Raw genomic sequence first — 22,387 nt, forward strand, 5'->3', positions numbered from 1 at the left:
ATTTTGCTTCTTGTAATTTCTCAGGGTCATCACCTGAATTCTCATCCAGGATTCAGTTCCATATAACATGCATTTACTGAGTACTTGCTATATGTAAGACATTGCAGAGGAACTAGAGACAAAAAAAGACAGTATTTCTTACCTTAAGTAGCCGATTGTCTGGTGAGGGAGACATACATGCCATACCCCCAGCTACCACACTGCAGAGGAGAGTAAGAATCAGAGCTATGGTACAGGTAGAAATGAAACGTTTCAGAACCAGAGAAGGAAGAGTTAACCGACCAGGGGCTGAGGTTAGGGAGATGACATGATGACATTTAAGCAAGGGCTTGAGGGTTACCCAGAAAGGAAGAGGGGGCACATGAGAGACCATTTCAGGGTGAGGAAACAGCAAAATCCTGAAACTGGACAGTCTGTTTAAGGGAGGGTCAGGATGGCAAGGGCAGCAGGGGAATGGCAGGATGTAGCAGAAAAAGAGACTAGAGAGAAGGACAGGTCATGGAGGGCCCTGAATGCTGTGTGAAGAAACACAGGGTTAATTCTGAAGACAGAGGAAAGCTACTGAAAGCTTTGAGGAGGAGGGGGATGATGGGACCGAACTGGTGCTTTAAAAGATGAATTGACTATAGAATCGAGAGATTGGAGGCAGAGATACCAGTTAAGGGGCTATTGTAATATTCTAGATAAGAGAGGGCCTGCATCAGGGTATTGGCCAGAGGAGTAGGAGGAGAAGATGGAGATGGCATTATTGAGGCTTGACTCCTGATTGGATGTGGGTGGTGGGGGAGAGAAGGAGTTGGAGACAACAACGGCAATGCTAGGGGATAGTGGTACTATTAACTAAGATAGGAAACACACTGGGTGTGGAGGTTGGGAGTAGGTTTATGGGAACAGATAATGAGGTCAGTTTAAGACATTGAGATTGAGGGGCTCAGTAGACATCCAATTAACGGTGAGTTTCTGGCAGCTGGAAATTCTGGTCTTGTTCTAAGGAGAGAGGTCAGGGCTATAGATACAGATTTGAGTGTCGTCAGTGCACAAAGGGATGAGTTGAAACTGTGAGAACTCATGAGCTGAGATAGAAGGAGGGGCACAGCTGACATACACACACACAGATGGGAGTAAGTGGAGAGCCAGCCAGAGCCATACTGACTAGAGAGACAGAGACAGAGAATGAGGGCGAGAGAGATAGAGAGAGCTAGAGAGACAAGAGAAGGAGACAAGGCTGAGGTGTGTGGAAGGAGAGTGGCATGATAGAAGAAGGAGGAGAGGGAAGAGAGAGTGGAGCCTGAGGGAAAAAGAAGAAAGTGAGATAAAGGAGGGAAAGGACAGGAGCAAGAGAGTTGGAGAAGGGGAGAAAGTTGGAGGAGATGGGACAGTGGTAGAGAGAATTAGGAGATAGAAGAGAATTCAGGGAGAGGGGAAGAGAAATAGCTGGGAGGATAATAGGGAGGTGATGAGGAGGAATAGAGGAAAATAGGAGAAAGTGAAGGGAAAGGGAAAAGAAAGAGAGGTGGGTGGGGATAAGAAGAGAAAGAATGAGGGAAAGGGAAATGATGGGAGAGCATAGCAGAGGTGAGGAGAGACTAAGCATGATGAGGGCCAGGTTTCTGGGGCAGGTGGAGGGAGAGAAGGGCAGTAGAGAAGCCAGCAGGCACTGGATTAGCATAACCAGGAGAGGAGCAAGGACAAGGAAATGAGTGCAGGCAGCAGTTGCCTATGCTGTAGAGATAGGGAGTAGGGTAAGGACCAAGAAGAGGTAGGCAGCTCTCTTCACCCCTTACTGCCTCTTTCCCTTTGTTTGCTCCCTCTTCTGGCTTCCTGGCTCCTCCTCGGTCTTATCAGGCAACCTCTTGCCTTAGGATCTTTGCATAGAACATTCCCTCTACCTGGAATGCTCTTCCACCAGATATCCACATGACTCACCCTTTGCTTCTTTCAAGATGTCAAAATGTCCCCTTCTCAGCAAGACCTCACCTAATCACCCATTTCATATTGTAGCCCATTCTGTACCCCCAACCATCACCATACCTCTTAGCCTGTGTTATACCACCTTCCAACATACTATAAACATATAATCATTTAACGTGTTTGTTGTCTATTTCATCCTACTAGAATGTAAGCTTCATGAAGGCAGGGTTTTTTTCGTTTTGTTTTGTTTTAATTGTTGAATCCCCAGTACCTAGACAATGCTGGTACATAGTAGGACCTCAGTAAATATTTGTTGAGCGAATAATGATATTGTGTTGAATATGGACAATCTCTGAAAATTGTTTAAAGAATAGGTGAAACAAATCCCTGATGTGAGCATATTTTACTGTGACTTGCTTTGTTGGAAAGTGGAAAATAGCATAAAATTTTGATCACTGTAGGGTTCTGTTCAGATGAACCTTTGATGAATTAAGGCTTTTAGCTAATAAGTTAACTCAAGAGGTTAATGATCTCAAGACGAGCTCATTGGATAAATCTCTTTTTCTTGATGCCCTCATTTTCTCTAGAAGGTAAATTGGCTGTGCAGTGATTGTCAACAGTGCGAGCTCGACATTGGCTGGTGAAGGGAGTGATAGGTCATGGGAATGACAGACTGATAGGAAGGGACAAGGACAGAAATGTGTGGTTCTTGATGGAACATTGTTTTTTGCTTGTCGTATTGCATGTGATTTGGAGAGAGCTTTAAAGCAGGTTAGATATATGCATCGTATCTATATAACTCTCAACTCGAAATCAGAATAGAGTATTTTCGAAAGGCTTATAAAGAAAGTGTGTATTTCCTCTGGAGAGCTTAAATTGGCTATGTCACTCAAAACTTCTGTACCCATGGACTAGAGTTGATGAGAAAAAGATCCCCAGTAGTCTTTCAATGTACTGTTCACATATGGGAATGACTCTCTAATTGTAGTTGGTTAGACTAAATGTGTGTAAAAAAATAGACTGTCATCTCATTTGTCCAAAATAGATTGACTTTCTTGAACACTCAAGTATATTTCTCTTTATAATAGTTTAAAAATCACTCTAGGTGATTAATAGTGTCTTCATCTCCTTCCTGAAACCTATGGATTCCTGGAAAGCTTGTGCTCCCTTATCCCCATTTGGACCTTAATGTCTCATAACAGGCTGGCTTGTGAGAGAGACCGCTTTAACGTTTTTGGTGCTATTATTACCTTTATTTGTTTCATAGTTAAAGGTGGTTAATGCAGCTATTCCTCTTATGAATTTTGATTTTGGGGGGTTCTTCCTCAGGGGGAGTGGCCAAAGAAGGTCCTATCTGATGGTGAGCGGCTGTCATGATCTCTACAGCACCACTCTACAGCAGCGTGCACAACTGGACCAGTTCTGACCGGATTCGCATGTGCGGCATCAACGAGGAGAGGTGAGGAGGCTGGGAAGATGGCTGTTGCCAACTTCTAGTAAGCAGTACCTACTCACCAGAGGGGTAGCCACAACAGAGCCTGGGACGGGACCCTGGAGAGGTGGCTGTTGGTCGTTTCTAATTTTCCTGAAATGGAACGGGGCTAGGAATGTGTGAGTGACCTGCTCTGCCTTGCTGTCCCTGTTCAGAAGAAAGCGAGGAGGCCAACAGATGACCTTTCACCAACTAATATTTGTCTATTCATTAAGAACTGTCAGATGGTAGAATAAAGGGAAGCTGAGGCATTCGCAGTTTTTATTTGCTGCAGTTCGGTGCTCAAGGATACGCATAAGATATTTTTGGCCCTTGATCTAAGCCTGGAAGAAAAGCAGTTGTATCATTCAGCTTTGTACTGGGTACTGTTAGTTGGTATTCTGTTGATCAGCGCTTTCCTGCCTCAGGAGGCTAATGACATTTAGCCTTATGAAGTATCAAAGGGAGATCAAACTGCTTAATGTAGTTTTCATATGAAATTGAGAGTTGGTGATGCCTGCTTTATATGTGTGTGTTTTCAGTTATCTTTTCACCAAAATATTTGGTTGACTAAGCTATACTATTTTTCTGATCATGCTCCATATGAAGAGCACTCAAAATGGCCTTCAGATTTTATATTTGACTTTTATAACCCTTGGCCAAAGAGCTGTGTGTGATTGTTGCAATGTCTCTCCCATTTTTTAGAGAAGACATGGCTCTCCTGTGCTTGCTGGTGTTTAGTTGTTGCAGATCAATCACCTAAAACACAGAATGATATGGTGTTTCCTTGGGTAAATCTTAGAAGTGTGTGCATGGGTATGTATGCACGACGGGGAGTGTTGGTAATTTTTAAGGGAAAAGGAATAGACATCTTTATGTGTATCTACTTTCTTTCTCCGTTGTTAACTACAGGTTCAGGTTAGGAGAATAGATCTTTTCATTTTTTAAAAAAGCCATTAGCACCCGATTGCTTCTTCTTTATACTGAGGAACAAATTAGAGTGGACTTAAAAGGAATTTAATTTTAGAATATAAAAGTCAAGACCAAGGAAAATAACATAAAATTCTTCCCAGATCTGCATAAGAAAAGTATTTTCCTTTGTATGTGAGGTATGGCCTTAGATATTTACGGAATGGTCTGGGGGAAGGCAGGGTAGTGGTATTGATTTGTGTAAGTATTCATTGGCAACTAGTTATAAGTCGTTGAGACTGATGCAGAGATCTGGACTAGAGCATTCAAAAAAAATCAATGCACAAGTTACCTTGGTTCACTGTCCATTCTAAATGCCTGCTGAGAAAGGAGCAGGGAGTGGGTCCAAAACATGGTTTTCCTTCTTTATGGACCTTTCTTGGGATATTAAATTACCAGATATGCCTAGTAGTTAATATGATCTTTTAAGTATTGTCACTTCCGATCTCATCTACCCTTTATCGTTGCCTTCCTGCTACAGTCTGGGCCGTGATGTAGCTGATTTCCAAAATATGATCTCACCTTATTTAAAAACCATCTTCCTTAGCCCTTTACAACTTGTAGAACTTAAACATCTTGAGTATGAAGCTGCATCTGTAGCTTAACTCCTAAAGATATGTTTGGGAAGCATGTCCAACTTCATCAGATGCAGTTGAGGACTGCCGGGACTGGGAATAGGGGCTTCTGCTGGCTCCAGGTGGCTGACTCTAGTCAAACCTCCAGCTAAATCTTTCTGTTTCCTTGCTTGCTTCCTTTCTTGCACCCATTTATTCTTTTGATCAACAAACATTTATTAAACCCATTGAGAGCAAACCAGTCGTCACGGGACATTGGTGGTGAGTGCTATATAATGGCATGTACAGGTCCTCTGGGAATCTAGATGCAAGAATGACAAACTTCCTGGGGGAATAAGGAAAGGCTTCCCTGAGGCAGTGACATTGGAGTCAGAGCTTGAGGTATGAGTAAGAGTTTGAGGAGAGGGTTGGCATTTCCCACACAGTATGTTTAGGGAAAACCCTGTTTGGAATGAAGGTGGTCTTGGAGTGTGGTAAGACTCAAAGCAGAGAAAGGCACCATGGTCTGGAAGATAAGGAGCCTAGTGTGTGCCATGAAGTCAGGGCCCAATGGGAATTGTAAAAGACCTGGTCTGACAGTAGTGCTATCCCTTAATAATTAGGAAAACAGCCTGGAATGGTTATGGCCAGTTCTGGTTTAAATTCAACAGAGCCTTGAGTGTAACAGCTCAGGGTCATCTCTGTTGGGAAGAAATGGTGGTGGTGGGATTGATTTTCAGTATTAATTGAAGACTGCTTTGACCCCTGCCCCTCCTCCCAGTCACCCAAACCCTCCTCACCTTGCCTTGTTGACCCAGTTCTCCCAGTGTACCCCCACCCCCGGCAAGCTATTCCTGTCCCAGGTTATTCTCTCAATGGAACAATTTAATGTTTGCTTAACTTTGCACACCCCTATTCTCAGATGGTTTGAAATGTGTCCTCCTGACATTTTCCCAGAGCCTTGGGGGCTGGCCCTCAGGTGTGGGATGGCTGGAGTAGGCAGGACTGCTGCTCCTGTTGCCACCTCTGCTGCCACCTCCAGAGTCTCTGGGCTCGTGGCTAGCTCTGTGTTCTCTGGTGGCTGCCTTGGAGGGCAGAGTTTCTGCTTTCAAGATGATTTTAGGCCAGATGGGAGCCAAACAAGAGGAGTATGAGGTAGCTCCCCTTTGCATGGCCAGGAGGGGAAATCATGTAAATAAATAGCATCTTCCCTCTGCAGTTACTAATGTGGGATTGGAAGAGATGGGGGTACTGCTGCTTTTTTTCCCCTTACCACCAACCCCCCCAAAACCATCCCTGGCAAGTCTAGTTGTAACACACTTTTCTCTCAGCCCAAAGCTGGCGATAGTTCTTGCTTTTCTGGTCTCTCAGGAGTTGTTGTCAAAGTATGTTTTTCCTTTCTCTCAGGCCTCCCTTCTTCCCCATCCTTGAACTTCCTTACTGCATTTCCAGCTCTTGCCTCTCTTTACCATCATTTCTGTTTGTCACCAACAATTGTTGCCAGCAATGGAACTCTCCTAATTCTGGCAGCTTAGCTGCCTTTTAAAGGGAAGAAGCCTCTCACCCCCACGGCCAATTAGCCCCCTCTGGAGCCCTGAAAAGATGGCAAGAGGCCCACGGTGATTCCCTTTGCCTTTTTTCCTTCTCTTGCCCCACGTACAGTTTTAGAGTCCATAAATAGTGCCCTGTTCCAGTGGGAGGGAAGGAGTTAACAGGGCCTTCACCATTCTTGTGGGACTTGGCTGTGGGCACCCACACTGCCTTCTGGCTAAGGTGACTGGTGAGGCGGGTACTGGCTTCTTCAGGGGCTTAGGGCGAGGTTCTGAATGACGGAGGAAAAACCCAAGTCAGTCCACCTCCCCAGAGGTGCACAGAGCATTCCTGGACTTTGACCCCCTAGGGACTGCAGTGAAGCACTCCTGTGGGAGCTTTACTCTTGCACCCAAACCTCCCACTGGGCCACTCACACCATGGCTGCTGCCCCCCTGTGTCTTCCCTAGGACGGACAGTGGTATGTTTGTCCTTTACTCAAACTATCAAACTTCTAGTGGGTGTTTTCCTCTCTTCATCTTCACTCTCCCAGTCCAGTCTGACTTTCTTTTTTCTTTCCGAGGGGGGAGGTCAGGATGTACCATTTTCTAAGATTCTTATCCGAAATTTAGAGAAGACTTTTTGAGCAGGTCAGGATACAGTTAAGTTTTAAGACTCAATTCTCTGGTCTTGAGCCCTTCTTCAGTGATAAACCAATCTAAATTTTGGGTCCGTGGCCTTAAAGGCCTCCCTTTGGGATGGGAGAGAATGCAGTGGTGCTGGGAGGCCAAGGAGAGAATCGAGAGCTGGCAGGGGTGGGACACAGGCAGGGTAGAAAGGTAGGAGGGAAGGCACTGGCTTGTATTGGGTAGTCTAGAAAGAAGGAGGAGGTACCTTGGAGGGAATGAAGTTGTGCCCTTGAAATGCCCCTCCACGCCCAGCAACCTGGTAGCCTCTGATCAGTATCATTATGTACGCTAATAAATGTGTATCTGTTCTAGGTAAGCCCATTGGTTGAGTAGGTGATGATTCAGATTTAGAAATTTAGAACATGAAACACAGCAGAGGTGGCTATTTGTTTTAGGAAAGGATTACCCTTATGGTACCTGCAGCCTGCTTCCCTTATAGGTTTAAAACAAGATCACATTTAAGAGAAAAGCAGTCTGCATGCAGTTTTAGATCTTCTGTGATTCACCTCTCCCCTTCTGGCAATGCCTGGTACCTTATAGATGGTCATTTTGATGGGGAAGCTCTGGGGAGACAAGGCCAAGGTGCTGAGATATTTTCTACACTCCTGGCAAGAACCCTTGAGAACAGGATACATGGCCCAAAGAGGGGAGTCTAGTCAGACCAGGCTCCTTTGCAGGAACTCGCAAAACTATGGATGTAGAGACTCCAGTTTGCAACCTGGATCCTCCAGTTCCTTGTTATTTCCCCTAAGCCACCAAGGGAAGCAAGATAGGAAGGTTTATGAGGCCTCAGGCAGACAGAGGGCATTCCGAGAAAGGTGGTGGTGGCCCAAAGACTAGGCCTCATGTCCCTTCTCTGGTTGTGTCTTTCATGCTAGAAGAGCACCTCTTTCTGATGAGGAGTCTACGACAGGTGACTGCCAGCACTTTGGATCTCAGGAGTTTTGTGTCAGCAGCAGTTTTTCCAAGGTAAGTGGCTGTGTGGTGTCAAATGCCACCCTCCAAAGGGTGGAGCTGAACTGCCTGGGCTATGTGCGCAGTCTGCCATCCTCAGAAGGGGGACAGGAAGGGACAGGGTATTTCCCAGGAATTGCTGTTTGTGAGACAGAACTTGGCCAGCTGCTCTTTGTTTCTGCTGAGACCTGGTTGGTCGAGTTGCAAAGAAGAGCAGCAGTCACCTCTCCCGGGCCTTGGGACACTTGCACCATCCACAGAGAGCTACTAAGACGGGCACGCTGCTCTGTCGTTGCAGGTGGAGCTCACAGCAGTTGGAAGTGGCAGCAATGCCCGGGGGGCAGACCCAGATGGCAGTGCAACAGAAAAACTTGGGCACAAGTCAGAAGACAAGCCTGACAACTCCCAGTCGAAAATGGACTATGCTGGGAATGTGGCAGAGGCTGAGGGCCTCTTGGTGCCCCTGAGCAACCCTGGAGATGGGCTAAAGCTTCCCCCTCCTGACGGTGCTGAGGCAAGCAACAGCAGGGCCGACTGCTCCTGGACTTCCCTCAGCACTCAAATGAGCAAACAGGTGGACTGCTCACCTGCCGGGTTAAAGGCTTTGGATTCTCGGCATGGTGTTGGAGAGAAGAATACTTTCATTTTGGCAACTCTGGGAACTGGAGTTCCTGTAGAGGGAGCCCTGCCTCTGGTTACCACTAACTTTAGTCCTCTGCCAGCCCCCATCTGCCCCCCTGCTCCCAGTTCAGCCTCTGTCCCGCCGTCTGTTCCGGATCCATTCCAGGTTCCCCTCTCTGTCCCTGCTCCAGTGCCCCATTCTGGGCTGGTTCCTGTCCAGGTTGCCACTTCGGTTCCGGCTCCTTCCCCTCCCTTAGCACCAGTTCCAGCTCTGGCTCCCGCACCACCATCAGTGCCCACTCTCATCTCTGATTCGAACCCCCTCTCGGTTTCGGCCTCGGTCTTGGTGCCTGTGCCAGCTTCTGCTCCACCCTCAGGCCCGGTTCCCCTGTCAGCTCCAGCCCCTACCCCTATCTCAGTCCCAGTTTCAGCTCCTTCCTTGGCCTTGATTCAGGCTCCTGTGCCCCCTTCCGCTCCGACCCTCGTCCTCGCGCCTGTCCCCACTCCAGTTCTGGCTCCACTGCCGGCATCCACACCTCCAGCAGCTCCAGGCCCTCCATCAGTGCCGATGGCAACTCCAACCCCATCCTCTGGCCCACCTTCTACCCCAACCCTCATCCCTGCTTTTGCTCCTACACCGGTGCCTGCACCCACTCCAGCCCCAATCTTTACTCCAGCCCCCACACCCATGCCAGCTGCCACGCCAACTGCGATTCCCACATCTGCACCCATCCCTGCCACCTTTAGTTTGAGTCGAGTGTGTTTTCCTACAGCTCAGGCACCAGCTATGCAAAAAGTCCCTCTTTCCTTTCAGCCAGGGACAGTACTGACCCCAAGCCAGCCACTGGTGTATATCCCACCTCCAAGCTGTGGGCAGCCGCTCAGTGTGGCCACACTGCCAACCACCCTAGGGGTCTCCTCTACTCTTACACTCCCTGTCCTGCCATCCTATCTGCAGGACAGGTGTCTCCCGGGCGTGTTGGCCTCCCCAGAGTTACGGTCTTACCCCTATGCGTTTTCTGTGGCCCGGCCTCTGACTTCAGATTCCAAGCTGGTTTCTCTGGAGGTGAACAGGCTTCCATGTGCTTCCTCATCCGGCAGCACCAGTACCCAGCCTGTGCCCGATGGGGTCCCTGGGCCTTTGGCAGATACTTCCCTCTCTACTGCTTCTACCAAGGTGCTTCCAGCGCCACAGCCTTTGCTGCCAGCCCGCAGCATGAGCTCAGCCCCACCGCACCCCACCAAGATGCCGGGTGGCACCGAGCAGCAGACAGAAGGGACTTCCGTCACCTTCTCTCCCCTGAAGTCACCTCCACAGCTGGAGCGAGAGATGGCCTCTCCACCTGAGTGCAGCGAGATGCCCCTAGACCTTTCCTCCAAGTCCAATCGCCAGAAGCTTCCATTGCCGAACCAACGCAAGACACCCCCCATGCCTGTGTTGACCCCAGTGCACACCAGCAGCAAGGCCCTCCTCTCCACAGTCCTGTCTAGGTCTCAGCGCACAACGCAGGCTGCTGGCAGCAATGTCACCTCATGCTTGGGCTCCACTGCCTCACCTTTCGTCATCTTTCCTGAGATCGTGAGGAATGGAGACCCAAGCACTTGGGTGAAGAACTCAACTGCGCTGATCAGTACTATTCCTGGCACCTACGTAGGTGTGGCCAACCCAGTGCCTGCCTCCCTGCTGCTGAACAAAGAGCCCAATCTGGGCCTCAACCGAGACCCCTGCCATCTCCCCAAGCAGGAGCCCATCTCCATCATCGATCAAGGAGAGCCTAAGAGCACTGGTGCCACTTGTGGCAAGAAGGGTAGCCAGGCTGGGACTGAAGGACAGCCTAGCACCGTCAAACGTTATACCCCAGCCCGCATTGCCCCAGGGCTGTCAGGCTGCCAAACCAAGGAGCTCTCTCTGTGGAAGCCCACAGGGTCAACAAATATTTACCCACGGTGTTCAGTCAATGGAAAACCCACCAGCACCCAGGTCTTGCCTGTTGGCTGGTCACCATATCACCAAGCATCTCTGCTTTCTATTGGCATTTCCAGTGCCGGGCAATTGACCCCCAGTCAGGGGGTGCCCATTAGGCCTACCAGCATTGTTTCTGAGTTTTCTGGTGTGCCATCTTTTGGCCCCAGTGAAGCTGTGCATGGCCTTCCTGAGGGGCAGCCACGGCCTGGGGGTCCATTTGCTCCAGATCAGGACACTGGCACAAAGAACAAAACCTGCAGGATTGCTGCCAAGCCTTATGAAGAACAAGTCAGCCCTGTCCTCCTGACACTCAGCCCTCAGACAGGGACCCTAGCGCTGTCTGTTCAGCCTAGCAGTGGGGACATAAGAGTGAGTCAGGGACCTGAGAAATCAGAGAGCCATCTCTGCCCTGACAGCACTCCTAAGACAGAAGGCCCCCAGGGGACTTGTGGTCTGAAGCTGGTAGGAGATACGAAGCCTAAGAACCAAGTGCTGGCCACCTATATGTCCCATGAGCTGGTCCTGGCCACCTCCCAGAACCTACGCAAGATGCCCGAGCTGCCTTCGCTACCTCATGACAGCTGCCCCAAGGAACTCATCTTGGAGATGGCCCCAAGCGGCAAGAGGGGCTCCAGCACAGAGCTTTCGCAGCTTGGAAGCCAGGTGGACTTGGGGCGGGTGAAAATGGAGAAGGTAGATGGTGATGTGGTCTTCAATTTAGCTTCCTGCTTTCGGGCTGATGGCCTCCCAGCAGCTCCTCAGAGGGGCCAACCTGAAGTTCGGAGTAAGGCTGGGCAGGCTCGAGTGAAACAGGAAAGTGTAGGGGTCTTTGCTTGCAAGAACAAGTGGCAGCCAGACTCAGTAGTGACTGATGGGGTGACCGAACCTCTGCCACCCAAGAAAATGAAGTGTGGCAAAGAGAAGGATGGTGAGGAACAGCAGCAACAAGCCAAGGCCATGGCCCGGAGTTCCCATGGACTCAAGGTGAGTACTGGGCTGAGGTTGAGGGCAGGGCCAAGACACAGGGGGTCTGCTTTGTCCTGCAGATGTCAACCTTTTTTAACTGTGGTAGTGTTCTTGAGTAGCTCTGTGAACTGAACTGACTGGGAGGGCTTGTGTAAAGTGAATAATGACCTCCTGTTCCCTTTGTAAGTCACATTCTCCATATATGGTGTTTTAGCATGGGGAAGGGCTGGCTTGTATTTTGTAGGATGTGGGAAGTGATTTGGCCCCTAAAGCAAGGGAAGCCATTGTCCTAGATGAAGTTGGAAATCAGAAGGAATTGGCAAGGGAAATCAGTAACAGTCCCTTTCCTGCATAACCATTCTTTTGACTTTTCTGAGATGACTGTTGGCCTTCACAACTTGGGGCCCAGGGAGGGAAGGGGCCTTTGACAGGGTCGTTCTCTGCACCACTGGGGGAGTCCGCTCAGGATTTGCTTATAGTTTAGTGGGGCTAGAGCTAGTTTGGCATCTGGGCTTATGTGCCAGTTTCCTACCCCACAAATGCTTGGGGTAGCAGCTTTGGGATTCTGCCCATTGGGAATTTGATGTGAAAGGCTGGTGGGTATCTGGGTCTGGATTCTTAAAAGGCTGAGGATGGTGGAAGGGTTCTAGACAAAAAGATGGGCCACAAGGACTCAACTTGAATCCAGTGGTCCTCCAGAGAGGAACTGAAGGCCATTGGTGATCCTAGGAGATTATCGAAGCAGTTGATGATAGAGCTTATTCAAAATATGGAGCAAGTTGAAGTTCTGTCATCAAGCCTTTAAATTAGATGTTGATATACATTGATGAAAAAATTTCTAGCCAGAGCACCATGAATTTGTTTGTGGCAGTAGTTTGTAGTCTTTTTTGGACTATAGAGCGCTTTGAGAAGTAACGAGAGCTATAGACCCTCTCCCCAGAAACATAAGCTCAGAATCTTGCCAATAATTTCAAGGAATTCATGGATCTACCCCTTCCCCAAAGCTCACCCATGGACTTGAGGTTAAGAACCCCTGGGATAGAGTTCGGATGGGTTTTACTCAATGACCTCACAACTACCTCTGTATAGCAGAGATGTGCCAAGGAGAAATATAGATCATGACATAGTAGAGTATATATAGTAGAGCATTTGCTCAGGAAACTGGGATCTGCTCATGGTGGTAATAAAAATAATAATAATTCATGTCATTATAGATGTTGCTATTTGTTGAACTCCCACTGTATACCAAGTGCTTTCTGCATATGTCATCTAACTTAATCCTTACAATAATCCTATGAGGTAAACACTGCATCCAACTTACAGATAAGAAAATAAAGGAAACAGACTGAATGGGTAAGTTACCCAAAGTTACACAGCTACTAAATGGCAGGGCTGGAACTCAGACTCAGAACTCATTGGCTCCAAAGTTCATGTTCATCTTCAGCTATACCATCTTCCACTCTCCTTATGTATAGCTGTTTCACTGACCACTTAGCAAGTGTTTATTGAGCAGCTCCTACTTGCCAGTCCCTCCTAGGCAGTGGAAATACATCATCGGGAGGGCAGTACAATGTTTTTTTTTGTGAGGAGTGTGCTCTCTGGAGCCAGGCACAGTACCTGAGTTTGAATCTTGGCCCTACTTCTTAGCTGAGTGACATCAGTCAAGTTATTTAATCTCTCTGGCCCTCAGTTTTCTCATCTGTACAGAGACAATACTACCTACTCATAAGGCAGTGTAAAGATTAAATGAGATGATGATGTTAAATGTCCAGAAGAGACAAATCAATAGAGGTAGAAAGTAGGTCAGTGGTTGCCTAAGACTGGTGGGGATGGGGAATTGGGGAGTGATGGCTTCATGGGTATGGGTTTACATTAGAGGTGATTGAAAAAGTTCTGGAACTAGATAGTGATGATGGTTACACAACTCTGTGACTGTATTAAAAACAATTGAATTGTAAGCTTAAATAAATGAATTGTATGGTGTATCTCAATAAATTATATGCCAACAAAGTTGTTTTTTTTTTAAAGATTTAATGAGCTGATATATATAAATGCTGAGAACGATGCCTGTCACTTAGTAGGTTCTCAGTAAGTGCTAGCAGTCGCTGTTATTGTTAGTATTGCCAACAAAATAGATGTGGTCCCTGCTCTCACAGAGCTTATGTCTTGTAGATGATCCAGTGACAGGCAGGCACAGCCTCTTCCTATACTGGATGAACAGTTCACTGGGCCCACTGACAGATGCAGAGGGCAGAGAATAAAGTTACAGGATCAGGGGCCTTGAAGTGGCCCTTAGCAACAACCTTATAATGATTTAATAAATGTCCATTTTTGATGAGAACAAGTAACTTAGATCTTTATTTACTTATGTTCCATTTTCCTGAGAAAGAAACTGTTGATAAGCAAACTATGATCAGGGGTTAATTCAAAACAGCCCCTTTCAGGGCATGCCCCAATATCAGAAGAGTCGCCTATCTCCGACCTCACCTACCCCAAGGCTTCACAGAATCCTTGGGCCTACCGAATCATCAGAAAAGAAAGAGTTCTGCTTCATCTGGCACTGGGTGTTTTTTATTGTCTTCTCATCCTTTGGAAAACCTTTTTAAAACTCTGCTCACTGGAATATTCATTTTACACAGTCTCCCCATCCTTTCAACTTTTTGCCTAGGTTGGAGTACACAATATATTTTTACTCTCAGTGCTGCCCTTGCAGAAGATACAGACAAAAATCTACATGTTGTACTTGTTTTTGTCTGTCTTAGGAAGTAAAAATTAATGATCTGTACTTGAAAGAGCCAGCTAAAATGATATTTAGAAATAAATAGGACATGTTCAAATTTATGTACATGGAACTTTATTCTCCCTGGCTTAAAATAGTTTTTCTCTGGCCATACCTGAAGGTCAGATTTTAAGAAGCAGTTCCCCATCTTCCTCTTTCCTCTCCAATACTTTTTTTTCTCTTAACACTTTGGTTTGTAGGAACTGGCAGCAAGCAAAGAGGGGAACAGAACTTGAATTTTGAGCTCAGCTCTCAGCTAAATAAGAAGCAGGAGGAATTCATGGGATAGTAGGAATCCCTGGAATTTGATGGGGAATGGTGACTTCCCTGACTCTGGAGCATTGAGACACTTTCCCCCCACCCCCAGAAAATGTTCCATCAATAAGGTATCTGCCATTCCCTTAGTTGGAGTTAGATAGTGATAACCTTCTAGAAGGTGGCATGTGGGTCTCCTTGGGGATGGGGTACAACTTTTCCTAGGGCCTACTTTCATTGTTGAGACTTTTTATTTATTGTGTACTCCCTGGAAATCCCTACATTGCCCTATTTCTTGTTTGGTGGCATGGAGAGACCTCAGAGTTTATGAGCATATATGACTGTTAGGCTGAGAGTGTCCTTGCAATGTATAAGTACAACCATTGTGCTTATTTGACACACCAGTCAGTAGGTGTGAGCGGTGCTGAGCAAAACAGTCCAGGACACAGGTAGGGAAATTGAGACGTGAGGCCTGATGTAAAGAGGACCAGGCTAGGAACCAGAAGCCCTGGGTCTTAGTCCAAGGTCTGCCAGTTTGCCAGTGCAAGTGTAAATGAGCCAACTTGCAGATTGGCCTAGTAAGTGGCAGCCCCTGGGTGAGCAGATACCGTGGGTTGTGTGTTGCCCAGGACAAATCATTTAACTTATTGTCTTGGAGCCTAAGTTTCCTCATTTGTTCAATGGGGATGATTTTAGCTTCTCCTCTCAGAGTTTTGGAGAATATCAAATCAAATAATAGAGTATTATGAAAAGTTGAAAGTAGTACAGAGTACAAAATAGCATTATTAATAATGCCTGGGCTTTTCCATGTCTTTTATGGAAAGTGTGGGGAGATTTTAACTGCTCCTGTGTTGTGCCTTTCTTCTTGCCTTAGTTGAATCTATTTTCTGGTATTCATTTACATGTGAACATAGACAATTTATCTTGGGTTGGCTAATGTTGCACATTATTTTCAGTTGTTGCTGTCAATACCATTCACAGTGAAGTTATTTGAACAATGTAGTCACCCAGCTTGCATAAGAGGCATTTTTGTTTTCTGCCCATCTCTCTATTGCTGTTTGGGTATAGAGAGTATGGGGCCAGATTTTGCACCTTTTAAAATGATTTTTGGTGTTTCTTTGGCTTATAAACGTAAACTCTGTAAACCTTTTTAAAATGATGGGGTATGGATGTCTCTGGGGATTAGCTAGGGCACAGGATTTAGTCCAGAAAATCCTCTCTAGCCCACTGTAGAAGGTAGCATGTAGCCCTTTCCCCTGGCCTCCACCTGGGCAGCTCGTGTCCATGTCAGAATAAGGGCACAGGGCTCAGCATTAGGAGAACTTTCTTAGGAAATGAAACTGATCCCAGACTTGACCCTCTATACCTCTCTACAGTGCCGGAAGCCACCTAGTGACCCCCAGGAACCCACCAAGAAAAGCCCCAGGGGGGCTTCAGATTCAGTAAAAGAGCACAATGGAGTCAGGGTAAAGCACAAGCACCGGAAGCCAACCAAGCCGGAATCCCAGTCTCCAGGAAAACGAGCTGATGGCCATGAGGAAGGTAGGCCCCCAGGTCCTGGCCCTCTGGGATGGGCTGCAGAGGGATCCCTATGGTAGGCTCAGGGGAGGGGCTCTGATACTGACCAAAAAGTGAGACTTCCTCACTCTGGAAGGAAGATGTAATTGACACCTCTGAAATCAAAGGCAAGGGAGAAGGGAAAAGTGGCTTATTGGGTTTGCCCAAGTCACTAGAATAAGGCACACCCTGAAGGCTGAAAGAGATGTTTTTCGGACAAAAAGTCAGTCCCACAACAGAGTAGCCAACCCATTACCCTGCAGTGGGTCTAGGCTCAGAGAAGAAACGGGTTTAATGAGGATCGAGACTAAAACAGCAGAATGAGGTCCATTACACTGTTTTCTCTACCTTTGGTGTATTTGAAAATTCCCATTATAAAAAGCTAAAAGTTAATAGCTTGCTAGCTAACTAGTTAGAAGGGTTTAGAGAAATCTTAAACCCTTATTGTTTAGGGACACACAGGATATTTGGGATGGAGAGGTTTGTACTTAGCCTGTATACTCTGCCACTAATAGTTCCCTGGCACCCTCATCAGAGAGGAAGCCCAGCTATTTCTGCCCACAGTAGCCTGTGTTCAGGGCCTTGCCCATCTGACATAACCTGCCTCTTTCTAGTTTGTTCTTATATAGCAGTTTCCCTCTTTCCACCACTTCCTGCTCTCCTCTTCCTGTCTCACCCAATCTTCTAAGCTTCATTGAGGTTGCATTTTTTTGGGACCGGCTCCAGTTCTGTTAGAACTTTGTGGATGTGCAGCAGCCACACAGTCGCACAGGCAGCCTAGTCTTGTGGCATGTTGGCTAATCGATTCAGTGCACTGCCTTTTTTTGGTATCAGCAAAAATGACCCAACTCCTAATTTTCAAAAACCACCGGGAAATGTTCCTTCTCTAAAAGAGATACGTAGGTGATAGCATAAGGGGAGCCAATAAATGAAACCCAGGGAAAACGCAAACCTTCCCTTGAATTTTTTTTCATTCAAGCCTCTTAGCGGGGCTTTCCAGTTCTTAGACTTTGATTATGACATTTCTGCCTTTTGCCCCCAAATCACACATCACTTCAGGTTCCTTGGAGAAGAAAGCAAAGAGCAGTTTCCGCGACTTCATCCCCGTGGTTCTGAGCACCCGGACGCGCAGTCAGTCTGGTGAGTGAGTCTGAGGCTGTGTCCCATCTTGGCACTTCTCTGCCAAGAGAGGTAGCAATCTGGCTGAATGATTTTGCTGTTGGCTCAGGTGGAGAGTTGGGAATTTGATTCACTGTGTCAAGATGCCCAGCTGCTGGTGGTGACACGAGAGCCCGGGGTGGGGTCTGGGGGACATTGCCCACAATTTTAGGACTATTTGCTCAGCTTTTCAGAGCAAGGATTTAGCATCTCTTGTTGGCAGTCGATGGTGGAAAGAAGAAAGGCCTGCGCCACTGGGGAAAACTAGTTCTACTCTAAGCTTTGGCATCTAATGATTATTGGGGCCAATCTCAGGCACAGACATTGAACTTTCGAGCCTCTGTCTTATTGCCCTATGTGATAGGTGTTATGAAAATTGGAAATTGTCATTGAGTAGTCAGGGCCAGTAGAGTCACATTTGGTCTTCTGATTTTGTATTGGTCAACCCCCAGCATTTAAAAAAGATAGCCCTTTCCAGCCACCTCTATTGTCTGCTAGCTGCCATGTTGGTCCATAGTGCTGGAAATGGTTGCCCTGAGTCACCCAGATTTTCATGCAGGGTGGATAGAATGGGGAAGCAAGGCACAATGTAAACTCAGTTATCTGACATTCTGTTCACTATCACCTCAGCACATAGAGAGCTCAGTGGTAATTGGGGCTCATAATGACAGCCCGAAGGCCTCACAAAATCCTCAAGTGTCTTCTGAATCATTGAAGAGGGAATTCCATTTTAGTGTTAAACACATTGTATTGCATTTGATTCTTTGGAAACTGGAGATTCTTGTGTGATCTCTATGGTGATTCTGTATTAACTAGAATATTAGATTAATCAGAACACTTTGTTCCCTGTCTGGTCTGTATAATGGAAAGTTTGCTGGATATTTGCTGTCTTTAAGTGGTCTGACTGACTTGAAGCTTTGGTCAAGGGCTGCTCTGTTTGCCTCAAACCATTTCTTTCTTCTGCTGACCTTACTTGGCTTTGGAGATCATTGAGTTAATAGCTAGGCCTTGGGAGAAAAAGGGTGGTGTTTTAGAGCTGCTTCTGAGGAAGATGTCAGTTCTCCTGTAGTGCTAAATTGGGCCAATTTAGGATTTGTACTTTTGTTGTTAGTAGAGTTGAAGGAAGAGGTGAGGAGAAAAATGACCTCTTGGCAAGGTGGCAGAGGAGGGCAGGAAAGGTACCATCATCCTGGGGTGGTGGTGAGAGGAGGGGGAAACACTTTGCCAGTGGTGAGGAACAGCTGCAGTGGGCATGGGAAGATGCCAGGGAGAAAGCTTCACCCCTGGACTCTTGGCCGCTCGGTGTAAGGGAAGAGGGCCTGGTTGAGGAGCGATTGGGCAAAACTAACCCATACCATGTCAAAGGAAGAGAACTCCTTCTTGCTTTTCTTTTCTTGAGACTCTTCTTTTGTGACAGTGGCTATATCAGTGAGATTGGTGGTTACGTAGTGAGCAGGGGTGGGAGCGCCATGCTAGTCTGTTCTCATTTGCTCTCTACTAAACTCTGATTTCCCAAAGGGCAGGGACTTGTGGCTCTCTCCTGCCTCTCACAAAATGCTTGGTGCCTTGTAAGCACTAAGTAAGAGTTTGTGGAATGGATTAGAGTGGCAGCGTGGATGAGGAAGGGTGTGTGGTTTGGATACTCTATAGCTATATGATATATTGGACTCTGTAAAGCACTTATAGGCAGATTATCTTATTTGAACCTCAAAACAGTCCTGCTAGGTCAGTAAGGTAGAAAATAGTATTCCCATTTTATAGATGAGGAAACAGAGTGAAGGAACTTTCCCAGAGCATATAGCTACTAAGTGGCAGAGCCTGAACTTGAACCCAGACCTTCAAACTCCTATTCCAGGGCATTTGCTTCAACACCATACTCTTTGTCCTTTGAAGAGGTACCTGACCGTCTTCTGTACATCCTGTCCACAGGAAGCATCTGTAGCTCCTTTGCTGGAATGGCAGACAGTGACATGGGAAGCCAGGAAGTCTTCCCCACAGAGGAGGAGGAGGAGGAGGTAACCCCCATCCCAGCTAAGCGTCGGAAGGTAAGAAAGACCCAACGGGACACTCAGTATCGCAGCCACCATGCCCAGGACAAGACTCTGCTGAGCCAGGGCCGCAGGCACCTGTGGCGAGCCCGAGAAATGCCCTGGAGGACAGAGGCTGCCCGGCAAATGTGGGACACGAATGAGGAGGAGGAGGAAGATGAGGAGGAGGGCCTTGTGAAGAGGAAGAAGCGGAGACGGCAGAAGAGCCGAAAATATCAGACTGGGGAGTACCTGACTGAGCAAGAAGAAGAGCAGCGGCGGAAAGGGAGAGCAGGTAAGACCAGGCAGGGGGTGCTTCCCCAGTGAGCTGCTGTCACCCGTCCCCAAACCACAGTGGCTTTGGCTTCTGGGCACCCTCAGGCATCTTGGGTGTTCCTAACTCTGCCTTCTCTACGCCTGTTCAGAGGCCTCTGCACCCACAAAAACCTGGTGCTATGAGCTCCAGCTGCCAGAGGGGGTCACTCAACACCAGTCTGAGGTTTTGGCTTAGGGCTGAGATTGAATAAATTCAACTGACCTACAGGTGAGCTGAGGACACGTGGGGCCCAAGCCCTCTAGTTTCTTATAAAATCTGAACCCGTGGGCAAGGCCAGAGTGACACCCTTGGCATGAGACAACTCGATACCAGGGAGTTCTCTGGTTGGCTTGAGGAAGTCGGATCTTTTGGGAGGTCGTGCACTCTCTCCTAGAATCCTGGGTTCAAGAAGAAAGAGCATTGACTGGCCTTTCTGGGTTGCCTCCAGCCCCTAAACTGAAAGGAAGTACAGTGGTTTTCTCAACCCAACGAAGAACTTCAAGTAGAAGTGGGCACAACTTTGCTTTCTCAGTTAAAGCCACAAAGGTTATTAAGAGGCAGGGGGAAGCTTTGAGGTGATCCAAGATGGCATTATTCTTGTCGGACCTGAGTCGGAAAAGCAGGTAGCCCGAGGAGAAAACCAGGCTTTCTTTGACCATGTCAGATGCTATAATATGTAATCATGGAGGCACAACCTGTCACCGAGCTAATAACAGTATGTTCCACTAAGTACTGTTCAAGAGCATTCCTATAATGGATTTGTAGATGAACAAAAAGCACATCTCTGGGTTCCGTAAGAGCACCTCTGTTTCTCATTCTCTTTCTTTGACCTCTGTCCTTAAAGCAACAATTGATTGTCTCCTGTAATGTATTCATTCTGAGCTGCTGGTAAATATCTTCAGTCTCCTGATTAGCAAAAATTGAATAACTACATTCTGAGTGGATGGTAGAATCTAGGCTTGCTATAATGCAAAGAAGGCTAAACCTCATTTCTGGCTCTGTTTAAACAGAGACATATATGATACCGATCCCTATACTTAAGAGAGAAATTGAGCTAATTTTCATCAACTATATGAGAGAGCAGGGATAATTTTACCTTTTTTTTCTGCCAGAGCCATAATAGATTGGTCAGGAATGCATTGTCAAGCCATTGGCTTCAGCCATTTGTGTTAAGACGAAGAGAACCTTTTGTATCACCAATCTTCTGTAATAGGGATAGTTTCCTAGAAGCTTGGAAGCTTCTTATTGAACTTATGGGCTTTCAGAAGCAGAAGAACCTTCGAGGTTGCCTGGTCCAGTTTTCCACCCAATACAGAGATCTCCACTCTTGGCAGGCAGCCTTTACTTAAACACCTCCAGGGCACCCTTGGGCATCTTGCGTGTTCCCACCTTTGCCTTCTCTATACCTGTCAAAGGAGCATGGAGAACACCACTTAGCAAGGCCTCTTATTTGACTTGGGGGGCAGCTCTAGTCGTTGGAAAGTGGGTCATTCTCCCTCTATGTGGCTGTTGGCTTTGGCATATGGTCTGGTCACCTTCCTCTAAATCTGATAGTGACATCTACATGGAGAAATTGCTTGGCAAACATCTCTCTTCTGAAAAAGCTCAATCCCTCTAATTACTGCCTATCATTCAGGTGGACATCAGGGAGTCAGGCAGAGCCTAAATTAGACAGATCACTTTACTCCTATCTGATCCTCATGACCTTTCCTTTGGTCCTGGGCTTGCATCTCTCCCTTCTTGACCTGTGGAAGGAAGAAAAAGGTCACTCACACACCTACTACATCCACTCTCTGTTCTTTTCTGTGCTAGTAGGAAGCCTTTGCTTCACCACAGTTGATTAAACTCCAGAGCCTGTCATGCCCTGGGTAACAGGGTAGGGGCTGCTGCTTTTCCTGTGGTACCGAAAGCTATAATATGACTTCCCCATATTTTCTGAGGTACTCACGAGGCACGGTTCTGTCCCTTTTCCTCTTTTGCCTCAGTCTGAACCTGTTGCATCAAAAGCCTTGGTTTAGAATGTTTTGGTTGAAAGTGGCATTACAAGCCATCTAGCACAGGGGTCCCTAAGCCCTGGGCTGCAGACTGGTACTAGTCTGTGGCCTGTTAGGAACCAGGCTGCACAGCAGAAGGTGAGTGGTGGGTGAGCAAGTGAAGCTTCATCTGTATTTGCAGCTGCTCCCCAGCACTAGCATCACAGGCTCAACTCCACCTCAGATCATCAGGCATTAGATTCTCATAGGAGCACCGGTCCCCAGTGCCAAAAAGGTTGGGGACTGCTGATCTAGCACACCAGATCTTGGACAGGTATGAGGACCCACTCGTGGGTTGGAGCTAGTTGGGAGGAAGGGGTAGTATGATGGTATGACAGCTTCTAAGAACTTTGCATAACCTACAGCCAATTCCTCATACTGTAATAATGGCTCCCACATCTAGATCTGCCCTTGGAGATGTCACACGTGAGAGCAAGTACCAAGGTCCGGGGAGGCGAGTTGAGAACTTTTGGATCTTGTTCAATCCTTTCATTTTACAAGTTGGAGAAACCAAGGCCACAGTTACTCATTTCACAGTCATAGAGATCTTTTGTCATGTGCTAGGCATGGTGGTCAGTCCTGTGGAGGAGATAAAGAACACATGAGCATGGCCCTACATAAAGAGCTTATA

At 47.1% G+C, this 22,387-nt stretch overlaps 1 protein-coding gene across 11 annotated transcripts in view; it reads left to right on the forward strand.

Moving 5' to 3' along the window:
• Window positions 1-22,387, forward strand: part of BCORL1 (BCL6 corepressor like 1) — a 64,293-nt gene that overhangs the window by 19,951 nt on the left and 21,955 nt on the right. For 10 of the 11 annotated variants that reach the window (XM_039864962.1, XM_039864959.1, XM_039864963.1 and 7 more), the window contains 6 exons: window positions 3,241-3,370; window positions 8,003-8,093; window positions 8,377-11,649; window positions 16,042-16,207; window positions 17,282-17,362; window positions 19,310-19,702. In XM_039864962.1, coding sequence (XP_039720896.1) covers window positions 3,285-3,370; window positions 8,003-8,093; window positions 8,377-11,649; window positions 16,042-16,207; window positions 17,282-17,362; window positions 19,310-19,702 — 4,090 coding nt within the window. In that variant the 5' untranslated portion in view covers window positions 3,241-3,284. Of the gene's footprint in view, window positions 1-3,239; window positions 3,371-8,002; window positions 8,094-8,376; window positions 11,650-16,041; window positions 16,208-17,281; window positions 17,363-19,309; window positions 19,703-22,387 lie in introns of all 11 variants that reach the window. The other variant, XM_039864961.1, reaches the window with a different exon arrangement.

The sequence above is a fragment of the Pteropus medius genome, unplaced genomic scaffold (genome assembly GCF_902729225.1).
Source record: "Pteropus medius unplaced genomic scaffold, Ma_sr-lr_union100, whole genome shotgun sequence".
Lineage (NCBI taxonomy): Eukaryota > Metazoa > Chordata > Mammalia > Chiroptera > Pteropodidae > Pteropus > Pteropus medius.